The sequence below is a fragment of the Populus euphratica genome, unplaced genomic scaffold (assembly GCF_000495115.2).
Source record: "Populus euphratica unplaced genomic scaffold, PopEup_1.0 scaffold14.1, whole genome shotgun sequence".
In the NCBI taxonomy this organism is placed as follows: domain Eukaryota; kingdom Viridiplantae; phylum Streptophyta; class Magnoliopsida; order Malpighiales; family Salicaceae; genus Populus; species Populus euphratica.
The window spans coordinates 906,792-934,404 of record NW_011499876.1 but is presented as its reverse complement, the minus strand read 5'-3'; the positions used below and the strand labels follow the sequence as shown (position 1 = coordinate 934,404).

Here is a 27,613-nt window from a genome sequence, read left to right as displayed (position 1 = left end):
ATTATTTAATACATAATTGACTTATCAGACATATACTTTTTTAAAATTTTAAAATTATTTATTTATTTTGAATTAATTTTTTTAAAATTATTTATTTATTTTGAATTAATCTTTAAATTTAAGTTAAATAAATTAATATTTATACGCAGCCCAAATTTTAATTTCTTTTCTTTAAATTTTACTCAAAACCCGAACCTAATAGAGATTTACAACTTCCAATATATATATATATATATAAAAAAAAACATAGTTTTAAAAATAAAAGAACACAACCTTTCCTCCTCCTTGTAACATGCCTGCTTCTTGATTGATTGAAGCCATTACATACGCTTAAAAACACCCATCTCTCCGCACTCCCTTTTGAGCGAGCGAGCGCAATGAGTGAAATCTCAGGAGGAAGCAGATCCGTACCTCTATTATTCTTCCTTTCACTTTCTCTTCTTTTCATTTCAGGTTTGTCTCTCAGATCTCTTTCGCCTTTTCTCCCTTCTTTACCAATCTTTAATTGCCAACAGTGAAAGGAAAATTATTGTGTTTGATTTTATTTTTAATTTTTTTGTATAGTTTATGCTTGTATTTCTCCTTGTTGGGCTTGATTTATTTTTATTTTATTTTATGAATTTGCATGTGGGTAAATAATAAAAAATAGATAAATTATAATGCTTCAATTTTCATAGAATCCATTGAATAGAAAAGGGAAAAAGAAAAAAACTATGTAGTGCATGTAACTTTCAGGTTTTTTTTTCCTTGTTTCCAGGTATCTCAGATGACTCATCCGGTGCAAAAAATGGGACGAAGGCTGATCCGCATGCTGCATCCAAAAACAATGATGGGCCCGAGATTGCCATTGTGTTTGTTTTCGTTGTGGCAATAGGGTTCTTTGCATTTTTCCTTTTCAAGTTTTGGCAAAAGAAGAAAAGGGAAGAGCAGTATGCCCGTCTTTTGAAGTTGTTCGAAGAGGATGATGAGCTTGAAGTTGAACTTGGCCTTCGAGATTGACAATTTTAATTCTTGCAACTTGAGTTTATTGTAGGTAAGGTGTGTTTTTCGGTTCCCAGTTGGAGAGATTTTGCTGCTTTCTTTGTAGGTTTGGTTAATGTGTAAAATGTTCTTAATTCAGCACGTAACTTTGCTTCTTTTGTTGATTAAAACTTGCAGGCATTTGTATGGTTGTTCTGTGCAAGTGCGTTTTCTTCTGCGGATGTTATGCGATTGATTTATTTTTCTGAACTTATAGATGATTTTGAATTTACATTAAAACACTAGGTTATTTAGCTTTTGCTGTGAATGAAAGTATGTATCTTGATGCTTGCTGGCTATCAATATTATGTTCTAACCTTGGTTATGTTGTGCAGGCTTAAAAGAGATTTGTTTGGAGGAAAACTTGCTCCTCCGTCAGCCAAGATTGGGCTGTAGTGATCCCTGTGCAGAGGTTAGATGTTTTTTTTCAATTGAATACTGTATTACTTTTCATGTCATGTTCAAATGAAAACTTTTCATGAATTTGAATTCTTTGATTACTAAGAGAAGTGAAATTCTACTGTGTAAGTTCTACGAGTCTTATTCCCAGTTTGTAAAAGATGAGTTCTTTATTCTGGTGCACATCGAAGTGTGTAGAATTAAACCATTTTTATGTGAAGCATCTTGAATATTTATATATATTCCATATTAGCAGAAAGGATGAGTTGATGCAACTTTCTGTATTCTGAATTTTGATGCTGGTGTTCATGGTTTATGGCACCTACTCTAGCCTCAATTCCAAGCCATATTTTATCCCATAATGGATGTGTATGCCCACTCGCTGGCTTTTGACATATTCAGTTTCTCTTTTCAAAATCCTTAAAGAAAATGAAGAAATATTGTCTGAATGTTACAGCCTTACTGGCTTGTTGTGAATGAATACAAGCTGCGTAACAGCCTTACAGGCTTGTTGTGAATGAATACAGGCTGTGTTGGAACAGTATTTTAATACCCGAATATGCTTTTAATGAGTTTGAAACTACATAGTTTCTGAACTTGCTGTGAATGAATTTACACTTTTTCTAACCTTCCTTTTTCTTTCAATGATTTCAAAACTTTATAATGGCTTCATGCATCATCGGTCTATTTGAGATCGTTGTTCATTGTGATTAAAATTTTCCCCATACACATCTTGTATCTCTCATGAGCTGCTGAGCAATTTTTTTATGAATTTACTGGGCTGCATTTGGTTGCAGAAAAGTTTTAAAAAATTTGATCTTTGGTCATGAGAAGCTTTTTCCTGCCTTGCTTCTAATCCAAGAAAATGACTTCATATTCTTGGGTTTGCAACTAGGGACATAATGATAAAGTGAGCATGGAAATTTGGGTAAACGTGTTTTTGCCCCTAAAGACTCGTCAATTTTTCATTCATGTCCTTGTAGTTTAAGATTCTAGTTGTTATATTAATAGATTTCAAAAATTCCTATTGGTTTCCTTGACCCTTTTAAAAGTTTCAAGCAGAGTGAATAAAGGTGTGCAAGTCCATATTTTGAATTTATTTGATTGAAAGAATTTTTGTGAAATATTATCACATATTTAACTAGAATAAGAGAAGATAAAGAGAAATGAAAAAAAAAAGCAAGAATGAAAATAGTGAGTTTTTTATTAGATTTAGATATTACATTGTTAGGGATAACTATAAAATTTCACATGCTTCACAATATAATAAATAATGTCTGTTTTTTTATATAAAAAAAATCCAATCATGAACAAAAAGCTTAATTCATTTTTTACCCTAAAGAGAATTTCTCAACACATGAGCGTCCAAAACCTTCCTCCCACTTGATATCTCACGACAGAACTGGTAGATACAAAAGGAAAAGAAATGTGTTAGGTGTTTGGTTGGAGGACGGGGATGGAGATGGATATATAAATATAAATCTATCTCTAAAATAGTTTTGAAATAATTTATTTCTTTTTAAAACACTACCTAAAAGTCGTACAAGTCAGTATTTACTCGGATACCTCACCAATTTGGGATTAGAGAGTTGTCATGGCACCTTTACAAACCATAGAGTGGTTGTGGTGTGCTTTTACCGGTGGTGGAGGCCACCACAAGAACTGGAATCGTGGCAAGTTGGTTGCAGCCCTTGTGGGGTGGTGGTGGTGGCAGCAGTTGTGCCAAGAGAGCATTCCCTTGTATCAAAGACCAAATAGTTATCGAATTCCGAATTTTATCGCCGTTAATATTCCTATTCTTGGTCTGTCTGGTAAGACGCCAGACATTCAAAGAATGTTATTTGCGATTGTAGTATAGCATCGGGTGTTATTTTTCCTTGTAAAATTGATATCAATCAACTTTACCAGAGCAAGAGTATGTTCATGTACTCTTGAATTTGCTGGAGATTTGTTACTTGCAAAGACCATAAGCATATTCACCAAGACAAGGGTGGAAAGGGAAGCAGTCAACAATTGGAATTTGGGTAAGAATTTTAACATAACTCAAAGATGATCATTGATGGAAAAGTTTATATTAAAGCACAAGGCTTGACAAAATTAGAAAATTCCAGGCGATGGTGTCCTACTTTGATACGATTGTAACGTATAAAGACTTTGACTAGTCAACTTGGTGAAAAAACCTAGTAGATGGACTAGTCAACTTGGTGAAAAAACCTAGTTTTTTTCAATCTACTAAACACTTTAACCCATGACCCGGGTCTTCGAGCCAAGGAGACCTTCTAATCAAGTCCTATAAGCATGCTAACACTCGAAAACAGAAAATTCAAAATCCTTTATTTATTCTCTTGGTTGGATGAGTGCATGTTTCCATCAATGTCTTGTCTTCATCAGCTGGTCTTGATTAGCTTCTTTTCATTGATTAGATTACAATCAGGATTACGTTATCTTGATTATTCCTTAAAATTTGAAAATATAGCCCTGGTAAAATGTAAACAATATAGCAGAAAAAGGGAGCTACAAGTCATATGTGTCAAACTAGTGCATTTATTGAGATAATGATGTTACATAATAGAATTACTGGTGCAAAAGTCTTCAGGTAGATGTGAAGGTACATCACATGACTTGAAAGAACTAGCTGAATTATTGATTACAAGTGGTTTATTTCACTAATGAAACGAATAATTCCATGCTCAAATGAATACTACGTTAAAGAATTGGAGATTATTTGATACACACTAAAGCACATTGAACAGAACTAGTGACAAGATAACATGCGGAAGTTTCCAAGCAATTATGCCCAACACACAGTAGTTCAGTTTGCCGAACGCCAAATGCTCAGCCTCCGAAGGTCCCTCCAAGCATCAAGAAGCCATTAGGGCTTCAATAAATCAGTTGCCGTCATCCAGCAATGAATAAACCAGAGTCACCTTCCTGTCTTGGCTCGTTTCATTCCTGCAGTATTGAAGGGTGACATGCTTGGGCTCATGCTAGGGCTCATGCTTGGACTTTCCTCCCTTAGTGTACCATTTAGCAAAGCCAGTTCCCTCAATTGCTGTTTCTTATAGTGATCCAAGGATTCGTCCTGCAGAAAGAGAGCATAGCAATGAGTACAAGTCAAGAGAAAATCAGCAAGCTGTGGCAGAGACCTAGAATTTAACAGCAAAATTCACAAGTCATTCATGTCCATACCACAGGCTTCAGGAGGCTTTCTAATATGGTTATTGCATGTTCCAAGCGGGCATTTATTATATCCTCTGGAAATTCAGCCTCCACCAACACATGCAGCGGTTCATTAAGGTGCTCATATCCAGGCTTGTCTTTTAGTTTTTCTTCCTGGAGAAAAATCATAGTCAATCATGGGAGTTATGGGAACGATTGAAAAGAGGGAAAACAGGCATCATGATCATTGAACTTACTTGTGCAATCAACAAATCATTTATCAAAGGAGACAATGACAAAAGCTTTATTTTTCAAGGGATTTAAGAAATATTTAACTGAAGTTCCATTCTGAATCACAGAAAATAAATGGTCTGCGTCACTGTCGTCAAAAAGTGATTCTACATTAAACATTGTGATTCCTAAATATGAGTACCATATCTCTACCAAAGAAAGCAACTGAATTGAAAATATAATATACAAAAATGGATCATTGGAGCTCTGGCTCATCTATAGTCGTATTTCTGATCAACTAATTTACAGTCATATTACCTCTCCTGGACATTAACATAAAATACAAACTCTCCTAAATGAGGCGTGAAATTTAGTATATAAATAATACACCCAAGCATGTGAAGCACACACTAAGTAGTATTGTTCATTCTTTAATGGAAAGCAGGAACAGGTTCAGCCCATGGGTTCCACCTTCCATTTCTTTGCATTGAGTTTTCTACAGTTAAATGAGGTGCTAACAAGTTAAGCATGGCATTTATGTCTTCCTGTTTTGAACAATTTCAGCACTACGGTGGCCAAGTAGTCAGACTCAGACATCAAAAACCAACAATCACCCATGATAAGTTGTAAAGTACAGCACAGATGGTCATCATGATAGTTTACAATGAAAAACAGAATAAAATGCATGCAAGCAACCAACTTAAGTCTCCTCAATATAAATTGAACAATATACATAATAAAATGTGAATAACATCCGCTATCAAAATAGATTTGAAGGCTAGATATTATATCAGAAAAAAGAACAAAAAATTGTGTTCTATGACTCTTTCCATGAATACTAACACAAATAGCAAAACAACTGCAAACAACATCAGTATCCAGGTGCAACTACATGTCAAATTTCTGTCATTGGGATCGTAGCATGACTCAGTAAAAACTATAACTATGGTGCAGATACTGATCAAAACTTTCATAAATGGACGACTGAATATAAATGTTCAAAGTGATACGGACATCAACATTAAACAAGTCGCAGAGAGCTATTTGTTGGATCACCTACAAATTAACATGTCCCTTTTAAGAAGATTGCACTAGGAGAAAAATAGGATAGTAAGACCCCCACCCCATTTCAATAGAAACCATAGAAATCAACGATACTTGAAATACAAATTTCAATTTCTAACATAATGTCATACAAAAGCAAGCAGAAGCTATAGTCATTTACCAAGTTCACTTCAGATTCACCATGACACGCAACCTAACTATCTAACTTTATCAATTCACTTGAAATAGAAAACAAATCAGAATCATTCATACCTTTAGAGAATCCTTTACGGAGCCCTTGCCTCTTATATACACCCTACAATCTGTCAAGGCTTCAACTCTTTTCAAGGAGTTCCCTCGTGGTCCCAAGATTCGGCCAACAAAATTATACTGCCAAACTCAAGGTTAGAGTTAGAAATGATAATTAATTCATATCTCCATTACTTCAAGAAACATCTTGGACTTACACTTGGGTATTTATCAACAGGAACATCAAGTCTAATTACTCTCTTTACAACAGGCGTGACTGGAATTCCAGGGACCCCAGGCCAACCCATTGAAGCAGCTGGAAATGAGGCCATTCTTTGAAGATGCCCATTCTCCTGCAGTAAGACATGACACGTGGATTTTCTATTATTTTGTTTAAGAAATTAAAACTAAGATGTCATAGTTATCATAAAGTAAGACATTTTGGGGCTTGAGAAGAGGAGACCAATTTTACTCAGGTATCGCAGCAGATGGGGGTTTGTACAAGATATGCCATGGAAGTTAACCCAATCCTAAACAACTTTCTTCCTCCATGAAATATCATGTTTCTTTTCTAAGCAGGCCACGACACTAAGTCAAATACTAGTCATAGGAGATGCAATTCAGACAACCAAAAATAGTCTAGGACATTTTCCAAGTTGCTCGCGAGTACTCACTGGCCTTACATATATGATGAGGATTCAAGTTACATTGTCTGGATGATAAGGACATTGGTTTTCTAAATTTTATCCAACATGCATACTCCCAATAGAAGTCACCTACTCATATCTTGGAACTTCATAGAATTTCTTGCAAGTTCACAAAAATTACAGTTTCTTAAGGACATCAACTTCTCTAAAAAAATGATATAGCACAATTTTCAAATTCACTGCTTTCCCATCAAACACTCAAGGTCAAAGAACCCTACCATATTGCAATAAAAAGATAGAACACGTAACAAAGATTTGCTTCCAAGAGGGAAAAGGAAATTTTCCAATTCACATCAATCTTCAACACTGTTTTTCTAGCTCATTGCAGATGTACTATTAACTTAGAAATATCGCCTTAAGTAATGTCTTCCTTTTGTTCATTTTCTTCAGTTTCTCAATTCAATATGCATGATAGGGAAATAATGAAGAATCAAACAACCAACTTCCAAAGAAATTTGAGGGAGGTAATATGATAGCCAAATAAATGTTGTGTCAGAAAGTATGAAAGAACGACGCAATTAACAAGTGACATGGGAAAAGAGATACAGGAATGAGCTAAATTGAAGTAATCAGAACACAACAAGCCATTTTGTATGTTCGGATTCAAAAATGCAAAGTGATTCTGTTCACAACAAAGTGTTAAACAAACTGCTAATACAACACTACAGTACCAGTAGTAAAAAAGCAAGAATGCCAAATAGCAGGATCGTCATGTAGTAGTTAAAAAGCAAGTCAAGTAAAATTCATTTCCTGTATAGCATACTAACTACCAAGAGTATCCAAGTCACACATGAAACCACAAACTTGCATTACCTCAGTTGGCATAGCAGACCATGCCTCCAAATCCATCGTTCTTCCATTTGAATGTTGACCTAATGACCTAAATGGACTCTCATGATCATATCTTTCATGATCTACCAAACCCTGATTGCAAGCTGATGCCCTTCTGATTTCTGCAGTGACATTAAAGTATACCAACTAAGCATGTAGTATGGATTACACAAAACTCTTTAGTACAGTCGACAGTTATATTACTCTGAGTGATGCCTGCATTTTCCTAAAAGCTAATAGTTTTAAGAATTTCCCACAGATCAATTATGGGAACTACGATTGCATCGCTCAAACATATACTTCATGTTTCATGCAGCTAAGAACAAGCATGCGGATAAACACCATTAGAGAATACTATTAGTGATATCTGCTGTATTCCTAGAAAACTAATAGTTCAAGAATTTCCAGGAGATCAACTGAGGGCATCATGATGTATAATTGAAACATGTAAATAAAGGTCCAAACAGACAAGAACATATGTGCAGATAAATAAAAACTGCCAACTTCAAGGTAAATATTTTTGTGCCAAAAATCCATTAAGCAATAGCCTCCCTATGGCTGCATTCATCATTGATATAATGTTGTGAGGTTTCCCTTCCCATTTGTGTGTCAAGTATTCAAGCTAGTCCTCTCTGTATAACGAAACTAAAGATCTGCATGCAATCATCTACTTTAAAATCATGAAAGAACAAGTAATGATGCTTTCAAGTACCGGTATTGCATGCACAGATAAATGCTGGTATATTTACAGAAACCATGCGTGTCAATATTGAAATCACTCATTCAAAAGAAAACAACACCTGTGATACAACCAATAAGCAATTGTGTATATACAGTCTGTATTGTGTAAGATAAGCTATGATCCAGTAACCTTGATTAAGAAGCCTGCAGCAATTTGGTAAAACTTGAACAAATGGCCCCAACTTGTGCTTCTCTGCGAATAACTCGGCCAAATATCTGTCATTGTTATACTAGTTAAATCACATATGTAAAAACTTGCAAGAAATAGTGGTCACGAAAATAAAATAACCATTTGAGTTTTTACAGCAAGATTAGCATTGTGGATTGTGGGTACGGACACACTGGAGATGAAAGGCATTTCATGATTCAAATTGTGCATAACAATAGTAATTTAGATGGTAAGTTTTTTTACATTTGAAGTTTTGAACTGCAATCATGGATAAATGTTTCATGATATGCAGATAGATACTCTTAAAATTATTCACAAGTATAATCTGTGAAAGGAAGCAGAAAAAGACAACAATTCAAAATACAAGCTTAGCAATCATGGTTTTAAATGCCAACCATTACATTACGTGAACAGCAAATAATAAATAGAAAATTGCCTTTCAATGGTTTTCAGTGATGAACTGCATCACATCCTCGTGGCCAATATTCTGAAACATTTCAAGGCCGTCAGATACCCAACAGCTCCTATTTTGTCAGTATATGTTTCCATTACTCTTTTTTCAAGTTTTTTCACCTCATAGCTCCCCACCCAATTTTTTCACCAAAATTTGTTATTCCAAGTGTCCGCCTCAATGAAGTTTCAACCTTGAATTTTTTGCTTCCAATGTCAAGATATAAGTTTTTTTCTCGTTTTTTTATTTTTTTCTTCGGGTTGAAGATCTGAGACTTCTTTATTGGTACAAATTTGTTAGGAATTTGCATGGTTATAGGATTATTAAATGCACGGATTACTAAAAAATTGTTAAAAAGCTAATGGTTTCTAGTTGCAATGGCCATAACAGTTATTTTATGCCCAAGAAAGATGGCTTCCCTGACCATCCCTAATTAAACCATGTTACTAACAGCTTCATAAAAGAAAAATATTACTTTTATTATGGATCTTCTAAGAATCTCCCAACCGGTTTACTGAGGACCACTGGGAGCAAGATGAAGAATCCCCAACCAGCATTACCTTAAGGTTCTTCCACTATATTGTTTTGCTTTGGTCACAGATGAATTGACCAGGCACTATGTCACAACTTGAGTTTGGATACATCAAAAGTAGGAATATGGAGTACTCCAAAGTTCAGTGATTCCAAATGAAGCAAAACCACAATGAAATTACACGTCGCAACTTGAGTGATGTCAAGGAAAGTGAACAAGCTGCCGTTAGTTTGAGTAGAAAGGTCTCAACATCAACATTTCACTTCCTAAATGGCAGAATCTAACAAGAAGAACTGACATCGAGGACTGAAATACACAAGAACAAGAAGAGTGCTAGTTTTGCAATTGAGAAGTTGCAACTGGGTTGGAAAGTAAATTTTACAAACTACAGCTAGACCATTTAAGATATAGGATTCAGCGCAAGAAATGTTGGGAGTTAAAGAAGCACCATTTCAATAAATGTGCACACATGAGATGGGGATGTGAGGATGATATTAGACGCCTAAAAATAAACTAGCAAGAGATGAAAGACTCCACGAGATGGTGAAGGCAGCAACCATTGAGGATAGATTAATATGGGGTCATCTAGGACAATTTTAAGTGCATCAGATACAGACCCCATGGATTGTTTGGAGCAAAGAGTACCTGGATCAAAGTAGCTTCGTGCTAGAGCAGTGAGCCAAAATTAGCATGGGTAGAAGAGGTAAAAAACTGATTCAGAATCACAAAATATTTAAAGAGGAAAAAAAAAGGTCCATAAAACTGAGCTTGTGAGAATAGTAATGAGACTTTGTTAAGTTCAGATGGATTGAGTATTTTGGATAACTGGTCTTTCCACTAGGTTCTTTCTTTCCAACCAAACGCTGATGCAAAGAAAGGGCGGCGGTAAACTGGGTCTCCAAAGGGAGAGTTTTGAGAAACGACAAGCACGACTGAAGTGGCTATACATGACAATCTATTTACGGATCTTTATGCTAAAGAAAACAGAAAAATAATTCAATCTAGACAAGTAACAACGGATTTTTCTTTTTATACACAAAATTGATGTCGATGGTTATTGATTTCATAGGATTCAAAGAGAAATGAAAGAAGCATCATGCCATAACGACTTGCAGATGCTTGGAACAAAAACACTAAAATGAAAAAGAAAAATAATCTAGGGAAAAAGTTCAAATTTTGTTGGGAAAGAAAGCGCTCGGCATGTAAAGCAGGGCAAAAGAAGAATAAGACATTTATTGAAAAGCATGATAATCACAAAAATACAAGAAGAACCGCTTGAAATAACATCAGTGTATGATGACTCTTTCCACAAGAGAGAGTGAACCACTATAACAAGAAATATTTGCTCTGATTTCCCTTATTAGCATGTGGTTTAGCAGTAAAAAAAGAAAATCATCCATGAAGTTCTCTCTCAAATGAGAACAAAAGAAAGAGTTTTCTTCAATTTCAACTGCAACAATCTTTTAAAATAGAAGTTACCAATACCAAAAACCAAACACATCCTCTTTCTATGAGACAAGAACATGATAGTTTAATGAAAATAAACACAACGAAGTGAAAACAACACCATCATCCACACCAAAAATAGCATGAAATAAGTCAAAAGGATAGAAACCATCAATCATAGCACAGCGCCATAACATAAAAAGGGAAAAAAACACCATGATATACAAGCAAGAGAAAGCAACAACCTTTCAAGATAATAAGATAACAAAGATCAATCGGCAAGACAATTAAACATGAGGAGTGAAAACTAACCTTTCAAGATCTGAAGGCAAAGAAGTGGACCTGTGAGGAGAAGCATGATGGACTCCGGAGGGAGGGTACTGGAAGTAACTCCCAGGTGGGATTCTCTCTCCCATCACACAACCACACACACGACAGAAAAGGAGTTATATTACTGCTGTATGTAGCTGCTTAAACAAGAAAAAATAAGGAAAACAAGAACATTAAAACACCAACAAGTCGTCAAAAGATAAATGAAACAAGAAACAGAGCCGAAGCAGGTAAATAAAAGGAAAGGACGAGGGCTTACTGGATGTGGATGGGAGCAGAGGGGGGGAGGGGTGGAGGCAGAGATTTAAGAGGCAAGAAAAGAGAAGTAATGCCACTCTCTTTCTTGGCCTTTTATATTGCTAGTAGTTGTTGGGTCTTGGCTTTGGAGTGGTAGTGGAGGTGAGCAAGCTGTGGCAGTGCGGTGTGGAGACAAAAAGCCCTAACTCCAACCCAACAAACACTCTCTCTTCTCTTGGATTCCTTTTGCTTTGCTGTATTTATTGATTAATGATGCTCTTCCATGCTCGATCTTTCCTTAAGTTTGACCTCTATTGTTTTGTTTTGGAATAAAAATTAAAAACATTTTTGCATTTAGTATTTTATGATAATATGGGCGCATAAATAAATACACTAAACAAATAGTTTCACAAGACAACATGTTTTATGCAATTTAACGTGATCTATAGATATACTGGCATATTAATTCGCTCTGCAGTGCTCAAAAATAATTTTTTAAAATATAAAATAAATATAACTAGTATAAAGTATTAGATGTAAAATGTAAAAGTTTTGGGTGTAGAAATAAAATTACGTCCAATATTATTGGATTTCACTATCTAGCCAGACTTCATAGTATTGTATTTAGCTATCTAACTAGACTTGATACTTTTAAGTTTGATTATAAACCATATCCAATAACAGTAGATGTAGCTATCAAACTAGACCTAATATATTTTTGAAATGATTTGTGTTTGATTTTGATATTTTAGCATAAAAAATAGAAAAGATAATGCTCCTATCAACATTTTTTGACTAAAAAACAACAAAAACAAAACCCTCATGCATTGCAGTATTGTCCATGGTACAAACACTTTGTATCTGTAATGTAGTCTATAGTATAATGAATTTATATCCAAGATAAATGCATTATGTTTTTCTCATGTCTTTTTAAAAAACAAAACAATAAATGTTTGTGAATTGCACGATACACTTTACAACAAAAACATGTAACGACTTTTAAGGATTTTTAAAAGTATAATCATAGTTTTAAAACCCGACCCGGCCCGGCGGGTTGACTCGTGACCCGGCCTGAAACCGGGCCGGGTTGATGAAAAAATAAGGTAAGCCATGACCCGGAGTGACCCAGCCGACCCGACAAAACCCGGTGGTAACCCGTTGACTTTTATTCATTTTTTTATTAAAACGACGTCGTTTTGAATTTTTTTTAAAATAGAAATTGACCTGGCCGACCCGTTCGACCCGGTCAAAACCTGAAACCCAGGCCTTGAACCGGGCCAGCCACCAGACCAGGTTTAAAAACTATGAGTATGACAGTAATTACTTTTAAAAAAAATCATTCTAAAATATATTAAAATAGTATTTTTTATTTTAAAAAAAATATTTTTTATAACAAAATATCAAAATAATATAGAAAATTTAAAGATTTTTTACTTTTTTTCAAAAAATAAAGCAAGCAAACACTAAAACCTTGATGTTTCATTTCTGTAAACTTGGGTTGTATCTCTTGTGATTCACGACAATTATAAAGCACAATAATCTATAAAACAATGTCTTGGATCACTACAAGCTTTGAAAAGACTCTCGTCTATAAGGATTTTCTTCTTGGATATTAAGAGTTATTTTTATAATATTTATTAATTTTTATATTTTAATAGCTTTTTTATTTCTAATAAAAAGTTATTGCAAGCATGTCAAGGAATAAAATTATTATGGTTATTTTTTAAATAATTTTTTATATCAAAATATATATCAATGATATTTTTTTATTTTTTTAAAATTATTTTTAACACCTGTACATAAAAATAATTTAAAAACACTAAAAATATATTAATTTAAAGTAAATAAAAAAATAATTTATTTTTATTTTTTTCAAAAACATTTTTAAAAAACATAAACAAACAGGAATGATTTCATTAGATTTTTATTTAATCACAAGTAAGATCTTGTGTAAACATTTCATCAACTCTCTTCACTTTTTCATGGATGTATTTTACAACTAGCTTCCTAGGTTTCGTTTTGGATAGCATTTTCTATCTTACATTAAAAAAAATTGTGCTTTATATTGTCATTTTTTTATAATTATTTTAATGTACTAATATCTAAAACAAATTCATTTAATATATTTTAAAAAACATTCATTACTCCAATCTCATCCATTTAATTATAACAACATTAATTTTCCTCTCTCGCCCACCAAAATAATCTGCCCCCCTCCATCTTGAGCACAGCCACCTATTCACCCACCGCTACTTTTCTCCGTTCCAGGCGTAGTTGCCATTGCCGCCATCATCACTGACCAGAAAATAAAAATAAAAATGTTTTTTTTTATTTTTTATATATAGATGTTCTTTAAACCACCATTCACTCAGGCCACTTGTGCATGATTTTTCAGTTGTTTTCATTTTATGTTGTGCCGGAGATCTGAGACTGGCTGATGGATTGCCATGTCAGGGAGACCTCTGTCTTTTACCCTGTGACGTACTATGATTTGTTTTCAAGTAGTAGGCAAAAACATAAAGCTATGAACCAAAATCACTCCCTTCAACGAGAAAAAAACACATTACGTAATTATAAGTGTCCAAGAAGCATGAAATAAATACTCTTTTGGTCCTTTATCTTTTCATGGTTTTAACTTTTTATATTTTAACTTTTAAGACTTCATTTTCTTGTTTACACCCTTCATATTGAGATTAAAAAAATTTAAAAAAAGTGTTTAAAAAGGCGGTGCAAATTATGTTTTTTAAATTTTTAAATTATATTTGTTAAAATTACATATTGAGATTAAAAAAATTTAAAAAAAGTGTTTAAAAAGGCGGTGCATGTATTGAAATTAAAAAAAGTGTTTAAAAAGGCGGTGCAAATTATATTTTTAAAATTTTTAAATTATATTTGTTAAAATTAATATTTTTTGTTGTTTTTATTTTGTTTTGATGGGTTAATATAAAAAATAATTTTAAAAAATAAAAAATATATTATTTTAATATTTTTCTAAGTAAAAAGTATTTTGAAAAACAACTGCAATTATATTTTTAAACAAGTAAAAAGTATTTTAAAAAACAACTGCAATTATATTTTTAAACACTCTCAAAGTCATTAAAGAAGAGAGAGGAGGAAAAAAAGCTTGACAGGTGATATCTTTACCATAAAATGTTGATTTTTCTGTAAATATATTTATTTTAAATAGGAGAATTGGGTGAGGTGGTTTTAGTTTTTAATTATGTTGAAAAATAGTAGATTGAAATCTTCAAAATTTATTTTTATTTAGTTTTATTTTGAGTTTTTAGTTTTGTTATGGAGTGCTTGAGGGTTGGAAATTGAATTATTAAGATTTGTATGATATTTTTAAATGAAAAAACATTAAATTTTAAATTTTAAAATTCAAAATACCATCTCTCAACCATCTTTATTTTAGTAAGTGGTTCGCTATTTGTGTTCATATAAAACCAAAAAAAATAATTATAAACAAGGTATATAGGCCAAATTTTATAAACTCAAGAGTACAACCTTGCAAGCTTATTTATCCTAATTAATATAAAAACCTCTCTCCATTATTGTTTTTTTTTTAACATTGCATATAACAAAAAAATCTAGTGTTTTGTGCAAATCAATTTCATTTTTTTTTCATGGAGTGATTTTATTAAATTAATATATCTATATATCATTATATTTAACCCTTTTTTTTCCTTCTTAAATTGACAATCACTCCCCTAAAAAAGCATAAAAATAAGTGATGTAAGTTTGAAAAGTTATAGATTATTTAATATAAATGAATACATTTATTAAAATTAATTACTCTAACATTCAAACATCTTGTATTCTTAAATATAATTAAAATTAATTATCTAAAAACTAGGATAAAATAAATTAGAAAAAATAGATAAGGAGTTGATTTGAATTCCAAAAAAACAAATATTTGGAGAATGATTTGAAAAAAAAATGACAAAGTAGTAAAATAAATTACTTCCTTTTAAGTTTACAAAATGAATTAAATATTTTTTTATTTAAAAAAATAATTAACTAGTCCCTTAAAAAATATATACTTATTTTAAGATTGAATTATTTTAAAAATATCTTCTTTCTCATTAATATTTTTATATTATTTGCTTATTTTCCCCTTCTTTTATTTCTTAAAAAAGGATAAAAGGACTAACCAAAGACTAAGAAGACTATTTAATTCTTCTTGTAAGACAATAAGGACTAACTTATAATTTACTCCAATTTCCGTAATCATATATACACACGATTACGAGGACCCACCTTTTCTCCCTCTCAATCCCTTTACGCAACACATACCCACGACACTCCTCTCTCTCCCTCTCCCTCCCCCCCTGACTTTCCTACTGCATGGCGATCAGGGCTCGATTTCAAAATTAGGGCACGCAATCTCTCTCGATCGATGCGATTTCCACGCGATTAAGATGTAATCTTACACTGATTTTGGATCTTCTTAAACCAACTTGCAAACCAACTGAGTTTTTACACTTTCGATTTGGGGATTTTAGATTTCTAGGGTTTCTTGTTGTTCCTTTTGTTTTCTTTTAGTCATGAAGGGTGGTGGTCAGTCTGACAAGACCAAAGTGGTGGTCCGCCACTTGCCGCCGGGGATTTCTAAGCCGATGTTTGTCGAGCAAATCGATGTTGCTTTCTCTGGCCGCTACAATTGGCTCTCCTATCGTCCTGGCAACAACAGGTTAGGGTTTACATTTTTTTACCCGATTGAGGGTTTTATCTAGCATTCTAGTTTCGTACAGGGTCGTCTAGGGCTTTCTATGTGTTTTGAGGTAGTCTTGCCTCTATTCTTTTATGTTATCCTTGCTCCATGTATGGCAGGGTTTGATTATTACCTCGAATGAAGTTGGATAGGCTTGGTAATTTTTTTAACAAGGGGATCGGTTGGGTGCTTAATGGGCAATCAACTGAAATTAGCTAGCTGAATTTTGTAGAACACGAGATTTCTGACTATTTGGCACATGCCTTTTTTTATCTGGGTGTTTTTATGTTTAAGAATTTGAGAGCTTATGTGCTTGGATTTACCTTGTTTAATTAAATCAGGGAAAACAGGAGAATGCTAAGTTACCTATCTGCTAATCCTTCAACTTCTGTCATGACGATTTGTGTTTCTTTCTCCCTGCTCATATTCTGAACTATAAGTAGCTATCAAGTTATAGGCTTCCTTTGTTCGACCGTGAAGGAGTTTCTTTTTTCCCCTAATAGTGGAATGTGGTACAGGCATCTTGTTTTTCTTATTCTTTTGAAAAGAATTAGGTAGTCTGCAATTGAATATAGGCTGTTACTGTTTTTCATATCCCCTCTTTATATGTCTTGGAGAATCAATGAAATATTTGGATTCTTGGAGGGAATTTCAGTTTGCAAATTGTCATGGCATTTCTCTTTTTGACTGTTCTATAGCTTCCTTTCCAAAATTTTATTAGACTTTAGACAGGGTTGTATTATTGCTTTTCTAAAGAGTTGATTCTCGTGGAAAGTTCAACCCTTTCTTCAAGTCACTGATTTCTATAATCAAATTATGACACGCAAAGATAGTATTTCCTTCTGATTGTTTCTTAAAATTGTTTCCCAGCCAGAAGCATCAATCCTATTCTAGAGCCTATATTGATTTCAAAAGGCCTGAGGATGTTATTGACTTTGCTGAGTTCTTTAACGGCCACTTATTTGTTAATGAGAAAGGTAAATCCTTAATACACTAATCATGCGGCCACATATAAATATTTTTGTATCTAAACAACAGTGTTTCATTGCAGGATCTGATGTAAGATAATCTTTTTAACTTATTATTCCTTGTATTTTTAGGCACTCAGTTTAAAGCTATTGTTGAGTATTCTCCTTCACAGCGTGTCCCAAAACAGTGGTCTAAGAAGGATGGTCGTGAAGGCACCATATTGAAAGGTATTTGATTTCTTTTTTTGTGGAATCAAATTGATGAATTTTTGTTGATATGAACTTAGCGTTTCAACATTTTGATATTTGTAATGCAATTATTTCCTTGTTGACATCTAGATCCTGAGTATTTGGAGTTTCATGAATTAATTGAAAAGCCTGTTGAGAATCTTCCGAGTGCTGAAATACAACTCGAAAGAAGAGAAGCAGAAAGAGCTGGTTAGTCACAAAGATCTTGAAAGGCAGCATTTTGAAATAATCATACTAGAAATAGGGAGAATGCATGATTGGATTGTCTGGATTGGAGTTCATTTTTCGTTTAGTCTTGCTTGATGTTTTCCCATGATGTATATACAGGTGCTGCAAAAGATGCTCCCATTGTCACACCTTTAATGGACTTTGTTCGACAGAAAAGAGTTGCTAAGAATGGACCTCGGGTATTGTTTGAAATTGAATATTTGTGACTGAGAGATGCAAATATTTTCAATTATCACAAGCAGCTTTATATTTTTCCATTTTATATGCTATTGTGAATAGCTTTAGTGTCGGTGAATTCAGGACAGTCTTTTGTTAATTACTGTATGTTAATTTGTAATGAATCCATTTAGCATGTACAATCATATCAATTGGGCAGTTATTCTTTTTCTTGGATGTTATGTAGCAACACCTTCTTTTCATAAAAAAAGCTTAACAAAACTGAAGCACAAGCTCAAAAAATGGCCTGCAGCAACACCTTTTCATAAAAAAAGCTTAACATAACTGAAGCACAAGCTCAAAAAATGGCCTTCCATGAACTTTGGGTTTTCTAGTTTTCTTTCACAATTATTTGCACTGGGAAATAAGACTGTCAGCTACAATTTTAGTTCTTGCATTAGTTCAGATGCTAATAATAAAAATATGTACCTTTTAAACTCTTCTCTGTAGTTACTGATAAAGGGCATGGTGAGAATAACTTAAATCTGGAATTTACTTGCAGTAAGAATATCTTTCTTTTGTAGCTGCACACGTCTTTGCTCATTTCATGGTTTAAGATGTATTTAAAGTCTTGACACTGATATTTGGTTTTGATGTCTTTTCCTTGATTGTGTGGCTGTTTTCCTTGCATGATTTTTTTTTTGTTTTACTGGTTATCTTAAATGTAACCATAACAATTTCATAAAGTAATTCTGATTTTGGTGACAGAGGATATTGTCCAATGGGAAACTGAGCAGAAGGGCTGGTGGCAGTGGAAGTCCTAGTTCATCCTCATTGAAACGAGGTTCTGAGAAGAAGAGAATTTCAACAACAATGGTATATGTTTATATTAATTCCTGAAGTCACATAGGGGAATGTGTTTGTGAAGTTATTTTACTAGCTTGCATGTTTTCTGTGATTTACTAGATTTTGTTTCAACAGAACTTTGAGCCTGGTATAATCTGCATCCCTGGCAGTGCTTGATAAATTATTAAACGGGGCCTGATGATTTAAACAAGCGTTGCAAGTGGTTGAAGCTTAAATTATTCAGTGTAGTGGTGTTCTGAAGATGGAAAACATTTAATGTATTGTTTCTTTAGTATTTGTTGAGGTGTTGTTCTAAATTACCCTGCAAGTTGTAGATAGTGCCTTAAATCTATCTTGAGGTTATTCTGCATGTTGGGACCATGTGTTTGCCGGAAATGGTAAAATGCGAGGAATAGAAAAATATTGTACATTAACATTGTACATCAGACAGGGTGAAAACATTGTCCTATGTGCTTGTTTTCTAGATCCTAACCATGGATTGTATTTGAAGATTTATGTCTTCTGTTAGAAAACATCTTGGTGTTTAATTACCTGTCAATAGGAAATACAAGCCTGTCAGAATTTTTTAGGTTGGTGCTTGCTTCGATCTTGTTACTTTATTCATTGAAGGATTCCATTTCCATATTGATGCATAGCCCTTCCTTTGAACCTCACCTGCATATTTAAGTTTGTTTAACCATTTAGAAACCACAATTAGTGAATATTGAGATGCAATATTTTTGGAAATTATTAATTCTTTTCCCTGCCCAATGGGCAGTACGTTTTAAGGGACACTGCAAAAAGTACAAGTGGAAAAGACAAATCAACTTATGTGCAGGTTCCCAAGCGAGATGGTCAGCAACTTTCTAATGCTGTAACTTTGGGTTCTGGGTCTGGGACTGCAGTATTAGAAGATGAAAGCGGTATGATGAGAACTTAATTCTTAGCTTTTCAAGGATGCTTAAGCTGAATACTAAGCTCTTGCCTGTTTTACGGTCTTAATACTGTATGCTATTACAAATTGCACTCAGCTTCTTCACTATTTGAGGAAATGCATTAGCACTTGTTTCATTTTTTTGGTGAAAAGCACCCTTCATTCTCCTTTTTATAAAGTTGTAAATTCGTGTTCTTAATATTTCTGAATAAATCTTTTTCTTATAATAAGAAAAAGCTGCAGGCTATCTTGCATCTATTCCCAGAAGAGAGATGCATTTACATGTTCCCTATACTTGTCTGAGATTGTTGACTCGCAGTTTGCTCCGATATTAATATTTTAAGTACCTTCATCTCATAATTAATAGGAAGGAAGTGAAGAATGCAGGGTTCTAGAGATATTTAAATGAGCCTTTTTTTCTTAGAATCGACGCGTATTTTATGTTATCCTTTTGTTTCAATATACTTTTACTCCCAGCACTGTCATCAAGCATGGCCTGTTACTAATGATTTTATTTCAGGGGTTTCTGGAATTACTGATTCTGGGAAGAAGAAAATCCTGCTTCTGAAAGGGAAAGAGAAGGAAATCTCACTGGTGAGCCTTCCATTTCTCTTGTCCTCCCTCATTATTGATTCAATTGGCAGAGTTACCTTAGCACACTGTGAATGGAGAAAGCTTGTTTAATGTTCTCAATGCCCCTCGGAAATGCATCACAAGAGGGAAAGTTGCAGGATAAGGGAGATGTATTTGAGGAATTGTAATATGCAACTGGATAGTACCTTTTCTCACTCCTTCACCCCCTCTTTAATGTCTTGTAACCTGGAAAAATGATGCAAGAAAGAGGAAGGAAATTTTGCTTAAATAGAAGGGTGCAAAAGGTAAGCTAATGCAAAAATTCTGGTGAAGATACTAAATACATAGACAGACAGTAGGGCATAATTTTTCTGTACAATCTCGTGTTAGTGGGGACCCTTCTTGGATGGATGTTCTGCATCTAATTTGTCTGCTGTTGGCTTGTGCCAAATGAAGTGGCACAGAATAATATCTGGGTTGCTCTTGATTGAAATAATTATGCTTAACCAGTGCTGATTGGAATGTCGTCAACTAATATTTTTATCCCATATCCTGACTGAGAGATTAGCCTTGAAATGTGTTTATTATCTGTGATTAACCATAATTCATGCTTAGTTATGTTTGATTGTTTAATGACTCTTTGCCTGCTTTTGTCATTTGTTTTATCGCGATTACCATGAGATGCTTTAGTTATTTTTTAAACCATGTTTCTAATGGTTATTGATTCTGCAGGTTACTGGCACCATGGCTCAGCAACAGAGCATATCATCTTCAGATAGAAATATAATTAGTTCGACTGTTCTAAAGAGCCAGCGGCGTGAAACCAGTGGAAGGATGATCAGAAGCATACTCTTAAACAAGGATTCACGTCATATTCGATCCTCTGGAGTCCATTCTGAGCCACAGATGCAAACCTCAAATCTAGAGAAGGACAGACGTCCTCCTCGGCCTCCACATGCACAGTCGAATCTAGAGAAGGACAAACGTCCTCCTCGGCCTCCACATGCACAGTTGGGTTTGAAGGATGCAAATGGAACACCAGATGACAAGGTTGTTGGGAATGATCTGCATGGTTTTCCAAATGAGAAGCAGGAAAAGCGCACCAGAAATAAGGATAGGCCTGATCGTGGAGTGTGGACTCCTCTCCGCAGATCAGATGGATCCTATGCAAGTGATGAATCCTTGTCATCATCTGCAAGTCAATCCACACAGTCAGTGTTTGATTCTTCACAAGGTAGGCCACTATTCATCTTCAGCCTAAATATGTTCATAGCTGTGATATTGGAGACATTTGAGTTCCTTGCAATTGCGTTTTAAATTCAATTGATAGCTTATTCCACTTGCAGAATACAAGCATATGACAACACATGAAATAATAATAATAAAAGAAACCTAAACCAGTTTGAAGAAGAAACAACTCTTGGCTGCAGGATGTTTTACCCTCAAGTGACTTGTTTTAATAACTTTTGTCTTTAATCTCCTAGGAAACCATGGTGATGTAAAAGTTGACAACTTGAATTTAAGGAGTGGAGAAGTAAAAGTTCTTGGAAGTGGGCGTAGTAATCATTCTTCTTTAGATAATGGTTAGTTTTTCATTTTTGTTTGTCATTTAACTTACATGTTGCTTCAGCATTTATAATGGCAATTCATGTGCGTTAATGATGAATATGAGTTACATGTTTCAACTTGGATGCTTGATTTTATGTAGGATCACATAAACATTTTGGTCGTCGGGGACCATCACATATTGTGAGGGATGCTGAAGGCTCTGCTGTTGAGGCAAAAACTCCTAAAAGAGGTGGTGCTTCTGGTTATGGGTCCCATGAGGTGCTTACACTTAATTTTTGGATGTTAAACTTTACCTCCTGTTTTTTTGCTTTTCTTTCTTTTTAACTGATTTCTTGAAGGTTTGCTCCCTCGATTCACAGAAGCAAGTCTGGGTTCAAAAGTCTACTTCTGGTTCTTAGTGTTCTGATATGGTAAGTCTATTGTTTTTCCCTGTAAATATTTGCTGCTTTTTTTTTTTTTTTAACTAAAGAACATTTACGATAAGTCTTGTGCCCTTTTCTTTTTTACCCTAAATCTTGTGCGCTTACTGTTGCTTTTTTATATGCTTAGAATGAAACTGATTAGAGGAAAGTTGAAGGAGTGGGGTCGTGGAGGTAGGCCACAATATTAACGCTTCCTACATCACTTCGTCTTTCTTGTTATCTCTTCTTTTTTCCTTCCCTCTTTTGAGCCAGCATCCTCCTAGTCCCTAATGATGAGCTTGACCATTCAGACCAGTGATTACCAACATTTGGATGGTTTGATAACCGGTATTCTGACACATGAAGGGATGGGCTTTGGGCTTCTAAAATTATATTGTTACATGCATTAGGGTTGTCAATGACAACTAAGCTTGTTGAACGTGACTATAAACAAATCTGCATGCATCTTGATTGTAATAATTGTGTATTACCATTCTAAATTTAAATTCAGTGGCCAACTACATCTGTTTCATTCATTAAATAGCAGCCTTTTGCTTGAGTTGATGGATATCATGTCGATTTCTGGTTAAGGCTTTTTGGCGAGTTGATGATGTTTTACTGTCTTGCATTACTTCTGCAGTGGAATGTGCAGTCTCTGTGAAATTTTGGAGCATGCAGTTGCTGTATGCTGGCGGCTGTCCCTTTTTGTTATACAGATGATCAGGCTTGAAGTATCGGCAGTGGAGAAGGTTTTTCTTTGGGAAACCTAGAAGAAAATTCAAAGTTGACATCAATGATGCAGGTATTGATGTAATTAATACTTGGGTTTGGTGAAATCCCGATCTTAGTCAAAGACGGCTCGGAATAGGAGAAAAGGAAGGAGAAAAAGATATCATTGTTATAATCGTACATAAGACCACAGTTTTTGCCAGGGCATCTATCCCTTTTCTGGGTTCTACTCAACGGAGCAGCCATTTGTGTCCTCATTCTTGCGATTGACTGACTGGATATTGGGATATTCTCTTCTTCTACAGGTGGATTCCCTTGGCTAAACTGTGTATATATCACAGCAAAGTGCTGCTACCTTGATTCCTTTAGTTGTTTTATGCATGTCTCGTTAGGCAGTCTGCAACTCGCGGTTTTGTGAGTGAGGGCTGCCTGTGCTGGGTCCTCGTCGACGTGAAGAGAGTGTGGGTCTTTTGCAAAGCTTGGTATTGTTGTGAATGGCTTTGACTGATGATAGGATTTTAAAAGCGTGGATGAATATTGTAATCGGTAGGAACTAATTGGCCTCTGTTGTATGGCTGAAATGGGAAATTGCCTTGTTACAACACTCGGTGATGGATTGTGATGGTTTGGTTTAGAATCTCATAATTCTCTGCCAGTAAAATTATTTGTGCAATTAAGCAGTTCTTAACTCGTGAGAGAATGAAACTTGAGGACAATTTATACTATAAATAGGGATAGAAATTCTCAATGAATTAATTAAAAATATGGATGATTTAAGTAGATTAAATAAAATAAAAGAGATGGATTCCGGTATGGAAATTACCTACTAGCCAGTCTTTATAGTATCGAGTATAACTCGACTTTTAATTCGACCATTCAAGCATATTGAGTTGAGTAGCCCTTTGACGCATCCCTTTCGCTCTATCTTGAGTTAAAATTTTAGGTAAAATAATTTCTCGAGAAGTTTAGGTAAAATAATATGCGAATAATAATTAAGGGTATATTTGTACATGTCAAAATGTCACTCTCCCTTTCCATATAAGCTGACCGGCAGCAGCTTGCGAGAGGAGAAAAACCTTACCCTCCTTCATTCTTGCAGAAACAACGAGATCTTTTCCTAAATGAGAATTGAGAGAGAGAGAGAGAGCATGAGTGATTTAAAGGAAAGAAGAAACAAGCTCAAAGAGTTTGAGAGAGGGAGGAGCAGATTTAACAAAGGCAGAGAGTAGAGCTAGAAAGCAAAGGAATTGAAGGGAAGAAGAACTGACAGGAAATTTGCAAAGCGAGATCAATTGAGCACAAAATCTAAAGTTAATATGCTCTCCAATCATGTGATTCGCGTTCTTAACATTTTATTTAGGAAATCCCTAATTTAAAGATTTAGGGTTCTTATGCAGGATTTAGTGGAAAGAATAATTAGCTCTAAAATTGTTAACTTAGCATGGGAAGATGCTTGATGTTGTAGAGATGGGTCAAAATAACAAAGAAAAATTTATGGTGTGATGAGTTGTTATGACGGGTCAAAGTGGGGGAATTATGAGATTGATGTAATTTGATTTTTTTTTTTTTACGCTTGTTGATTGTATTTAATTGGTGTATATTGATAAGAGAATGATGATTATTAGCATATGTGAATTATTTATAATTAAGAATAAGAATAAACATTAAAAAAAACATCTGGGGTAAAAACCCTATGATAGGACCTCTCTTACTTGGGCTCGTTTGATTTGAATAGATGTGGAGGAAGCGTGTAGTGTAGATGTATCATATTATGCCGTTTTGTTGAAATGAATAGAACTTTTATATAGTAAGCATGTTAAAAAAATGTATATATTATGAAATTTGAAAAAAAAAAGTGTTGAAAATTATAAATATCAATGATAATTAGGGCTTATTTTGTGTTTGGCATGGAAAGAGAGAAGCATAGTATATAAAATCTCTAAAAGTATGAAATTAGACTACTTATTTATTTATTGATAATTGTTGGATTCTAGGGTAAATAAAGTGCTGGAATAAACGTAAAATGATGAAGAAAATTGAGGGTTTTAGAGGCCTTAATGTTTTGGCAAAATGGTGAGAATCTAGGAGAGTGTGCTCTAAGTGTGATTATATACATACATGTTGATGTTTGATGCCCATAAATGCATTTATAATGATTCTTGATGAAATTAATGTCTAAAAGTTACTTTGATTTGAATGTGCTTGAATTTATGCCAATGATTAGTAAGGGATAAGTTATGCCATGGGGTGTGAGCATGAAAGCATGCTTGGTGGAGACGGAAATTTATGCTAAATAAAGAAGATCAAGGAGGAGTCCTTTAAGTGTGTAATTTTGTGTATATATGCTTATATTAAATACCTCTCTTAATGAAATATGGTAATTGAAATGAATGTAAAAAACTTTGAAATATTGTGAAGATGAAAAATTACGTGTACTGGTTATAAGAATGTTGAAATGAATTGTATATAAATTTTTTATAGCAATATTTTAAGATTATTAATGTTAAATTTAACTGTATATAAATTTTAGATTGTATTGATATAATACAAGGTTCATGATGTCTGAATTATGATTTGATAATGAATTACGATAATAATAAATATCTCGATAATTTAGTACAACCCAAATAAAAAAAAAAGAATTTTTGGTAAAATATAAATTAAATTAATTAAAATGACAATGACATGAAATTTTATCCAATGGGTTATGACTATCATACAAGTGGTCAATAAGTTAACTGACAAGCTATCCAATAACAAAGAAATAATATGAAATTGAATAAAGCGGGTATAGGTTTGGCTTCTAGGTTGTCAGGTTAATGGGTTGGGATTAAGTTAGTCATAAACACGAAGTGTAATGAAAAAGAAAATGATATAATTACATCGAAAGTAACTAAGCTGAAGAGTGTTAAATCATAGATGAGTATAAGGAGTTAATTAAGTGAAAATGAATTAATTTTTGTTCTCAAGAATTGATCATCAAGCTAAATTCTTCATGCAATGCTCAAAGTAAATTTCCTTTTGCTCTCTGGAACCATAACTGAGCAGATGATATATTTGTCTGATCACCACATGCCAAATCAGTTATTCAGATGAGCTCATGGAGTTGATTTTCCTTTCGGTCACAAACATTTCTTTGTTCATGTTTCCATTTTTTCTCTGGTTTAAAGTTTTTAGCCACAATACTGATATCGTCTTCTTCCATCTTCGAACTGATTTACTGACCAGCGCGAACAGAAATACTTGGGGATTCATCACATTGCTGCGAGTGATTGGGGTAGAGGAGTTGGTGCAGATCAAAATGTTGTCTTGATATCTGTTCCTAGTGTGCTTAGTCCAGATTCAGCACCCCATGAAAGCTTATGTCACGTGCTTGCACACCAGGAACTGAGCCATTTGAATTGTGGGAAGGACTAGATCGTAGAAGTGCTGAGTCCTAAAAGCTCAAAGCTGAGTAATCTGAGTGATCAGAGGTATGCATGCACTATCTGACTTGTCCTATCATTGGCTTCTTATGCTTCCCTTTCACGATAAGACCATACGAGGTTTGTTGAAGTTGACCAGCACCGGGAGCCATCAAACTAGTTGATTGATAGTAACAGATTTCTTGAAGAACGTATTCACTCTATCATGTTCGGTTTGCCTAAGTGAGTCTGGCCGAGTCACTGGATGATTCATCACCAGGCTTGAGAAACAAAGCTCGAGGCAAGCTATTGTTACAGGTCAATGTTCCCCCTGCTGTTGTTTGACTTCTTTGTGAGACAGGTTATGTGGAGAGGGTTCGGCCGTGAGAAGTGTGAGGTGAAGTCCTTGAAACTCCATTGACCCATCAGAGATTTCTTCGAAGGAATATATAGAGGAACTTATGGACCAGCTATAAATTAACATTTGGTTATTGACTTAGAAGAGAAGAGATGGAGACGGTTAATACGTATCTGTGTTGGACAAAATGTGACGAAGAACAGATATAGAAAATAGAAAATAGAAAATAAAACCCGAGCCGTGCATCGAAACTATCTTTAAAGATATTCTTTTCACACAAAGTTATCTTTTAGGATTTAACATGTTCTTCCTCCAAAATGAAGGACGCCGAAACAAGAAGATAAAGATTGAAAATTAATCTCTCTAACACAAAGTTATCTTTATAGATATTTACATGAATTATAAATAGCATTAAAAACTATAATTACTAAGAATCAAAACTGATCTTCGGTTACGTGACTGTTAATCAATTTTGATTGAAAAAAAGAAAATCTCTTTCTGATCTTTAGTTACACAATCAAAAATAGAAAATAGAAAATAAAACCCGAGCCGTGCATCGAAACTATCTTTAAAGATATTCTTTTCACACAAAGTTATCTTTTAGGATTTAACATGTTCTTCCTCCAAAATGAAGGACGCCGAAACAAGAAGATAAAGATTGAAAATTAATCTCCGAAACAAGAAGATAAAGATTGAAAATTAATCTCTCTAACACAAAGTTATCTTTAAAGATATTAACATGAATTATAAATAGCATTAACAACTATAATTACTAAGAATCAAAACTGATTTTCGGTTACATAACTGTTACTCAATCAATTTTGATTGAAAAAAAGAAAATCTCTTTCTGATCTTTAGTTACACAATCAAAACAGAAAATCTCTCTAACACCCTCCCTCAAACTTGACAGGTTTGTGAGGAAAAAGTGCATGTTGATA

General features: G+C 34.1%; 3 protein-coding genes and 1 long non-coding RNA gene across 7 annotated transcripts; 2 read left to right on the top strand and 2 right to left on the bottom strand.

Moving 5' to 3' along the window:
• The first annotated feature begins 243 nt into the window (after positions 1-243).
• LOC105128411 (uncharacterized) lies at positions 244-1,691 on the top strand. Of its 2 annotated transcripts, none has more exons than XM_011030065.1 (3): positions 244-453; positions 758-1,038; positions 1,356-1,691. In XM_011030065.1, exons 1-2 carry the CDS (start codon positions 378-380, stop codon positions 997-999), a joined length of 318 nt encoding a protein of 105 aa, XP_011028367.1. In that variant the 5' UTR covers positions 244-377; the 3' UTR covers positions 1,000-1,038; positions 1,356-1,691. The 2 variants fall into 2 exon arrangements, with proteins under 2 accessions (XP_011028367.1, XP_011028366.1); XM_011030064.1 differs by having other exon boundaries at positions 247-453; positions 758-1,033.
• A 2,257-nt stretch (positions 1,692-3,948) lies between these two features.
• LOC105128410 (KH domain-containing protein At1g09660/At1g09670) lies at positions 3,949-11,772 on the bottom strand. 2 transcript variants are annotated; one of them, XM_011030063.1, is made up of 8 exons: positions 11,569-11,772; positions 11,292-11,449; positions 8,512-8,597; positions 7,623-7,762; positions 6,321-6,455; positions 6,127-6,243; positions 4,609-4,752; positions 3,949-4,501 (listed from the first exon to the last, which is right to left on the bottom strand). In XM_011030063.1, the coding sequence occupies exons 2-8, from the start codon at positions 11,393-11,395 to the stop codon at positions 4,343-4,345; spliced, it is 885 nt and encodes a 294-aa protein (XP_011028365.1). In that variant the 5' UTR covers positions 11,396-11,449; positions 11,569-11,772; the 3' UTR covers positions 3,949-4,342. The 2 variants fall into 2 exon arrangements, with proteins under 2 accessions (XP_011028365.1, XP_011028364.1); XM_011030062.1 differs by having other exon boundaries at positions 11,292-11,446; positions 11,569-11,771.
• Positions 11,773-15,819: 4,047 nt separating this feature from the next.
• LOC105128409 (regulator of nonsense transcripts UPF3-like) lies at positions 15,820-23,558 on the top strand. 2 transcript variants are annotated; one of them, XM_011030061.1, is made up of 14 exons: positions 15,820-16,239; positions 17,131-17,237; positions 17,361-17,456; positions 17,568-17,666; positions 17,805-17,884; positions 18,630-18,737; positions 19,486-19,627; positions 20,162-20,235; positions 20,947-21,131; positions 21,180-21,448; positions 21,699-21,797; positions 21,923-22,041; positions 22,143-22,193; positions 22,825-23,558. In XM_011030061.1, the coding sequence occupies exons 1-13, from the start codon at positions 16,094-16,096 to the stop codon at positions 22,179-22,181; spliced, it is 1,563 nt and encodes a 520-aa protein (XP_011028363.1). In that variant the 5' UTR covers positions 15,820-16,093; the 3' UTR covers positions 22,182-22,193; positions 22,825-23,558. The 2 variants fall into 2 exon arrangements, with proteins under 2 accessions (XP_011028363.1, XP_011028362.1); XM_011030060.1 differs by having other exon boundaries at positions 19,486-19,630.
• LOC105128408 (uncharacterized) lies at positions 17,957-18,622 on the bottom strand. Its single transcript, XR_842855.1, has 2 exons — positions 18,181-18,622; positions 17,957-18,114 (listed from the first exon to the last, which is right to left on the bottom strand). It is a non-coding gene; the product is annotated as an uncharacterized LOC105128408 (long non-coding RNA).
• Positions 23,559-27,613: the final 4,055 nt, after the last annotated feature.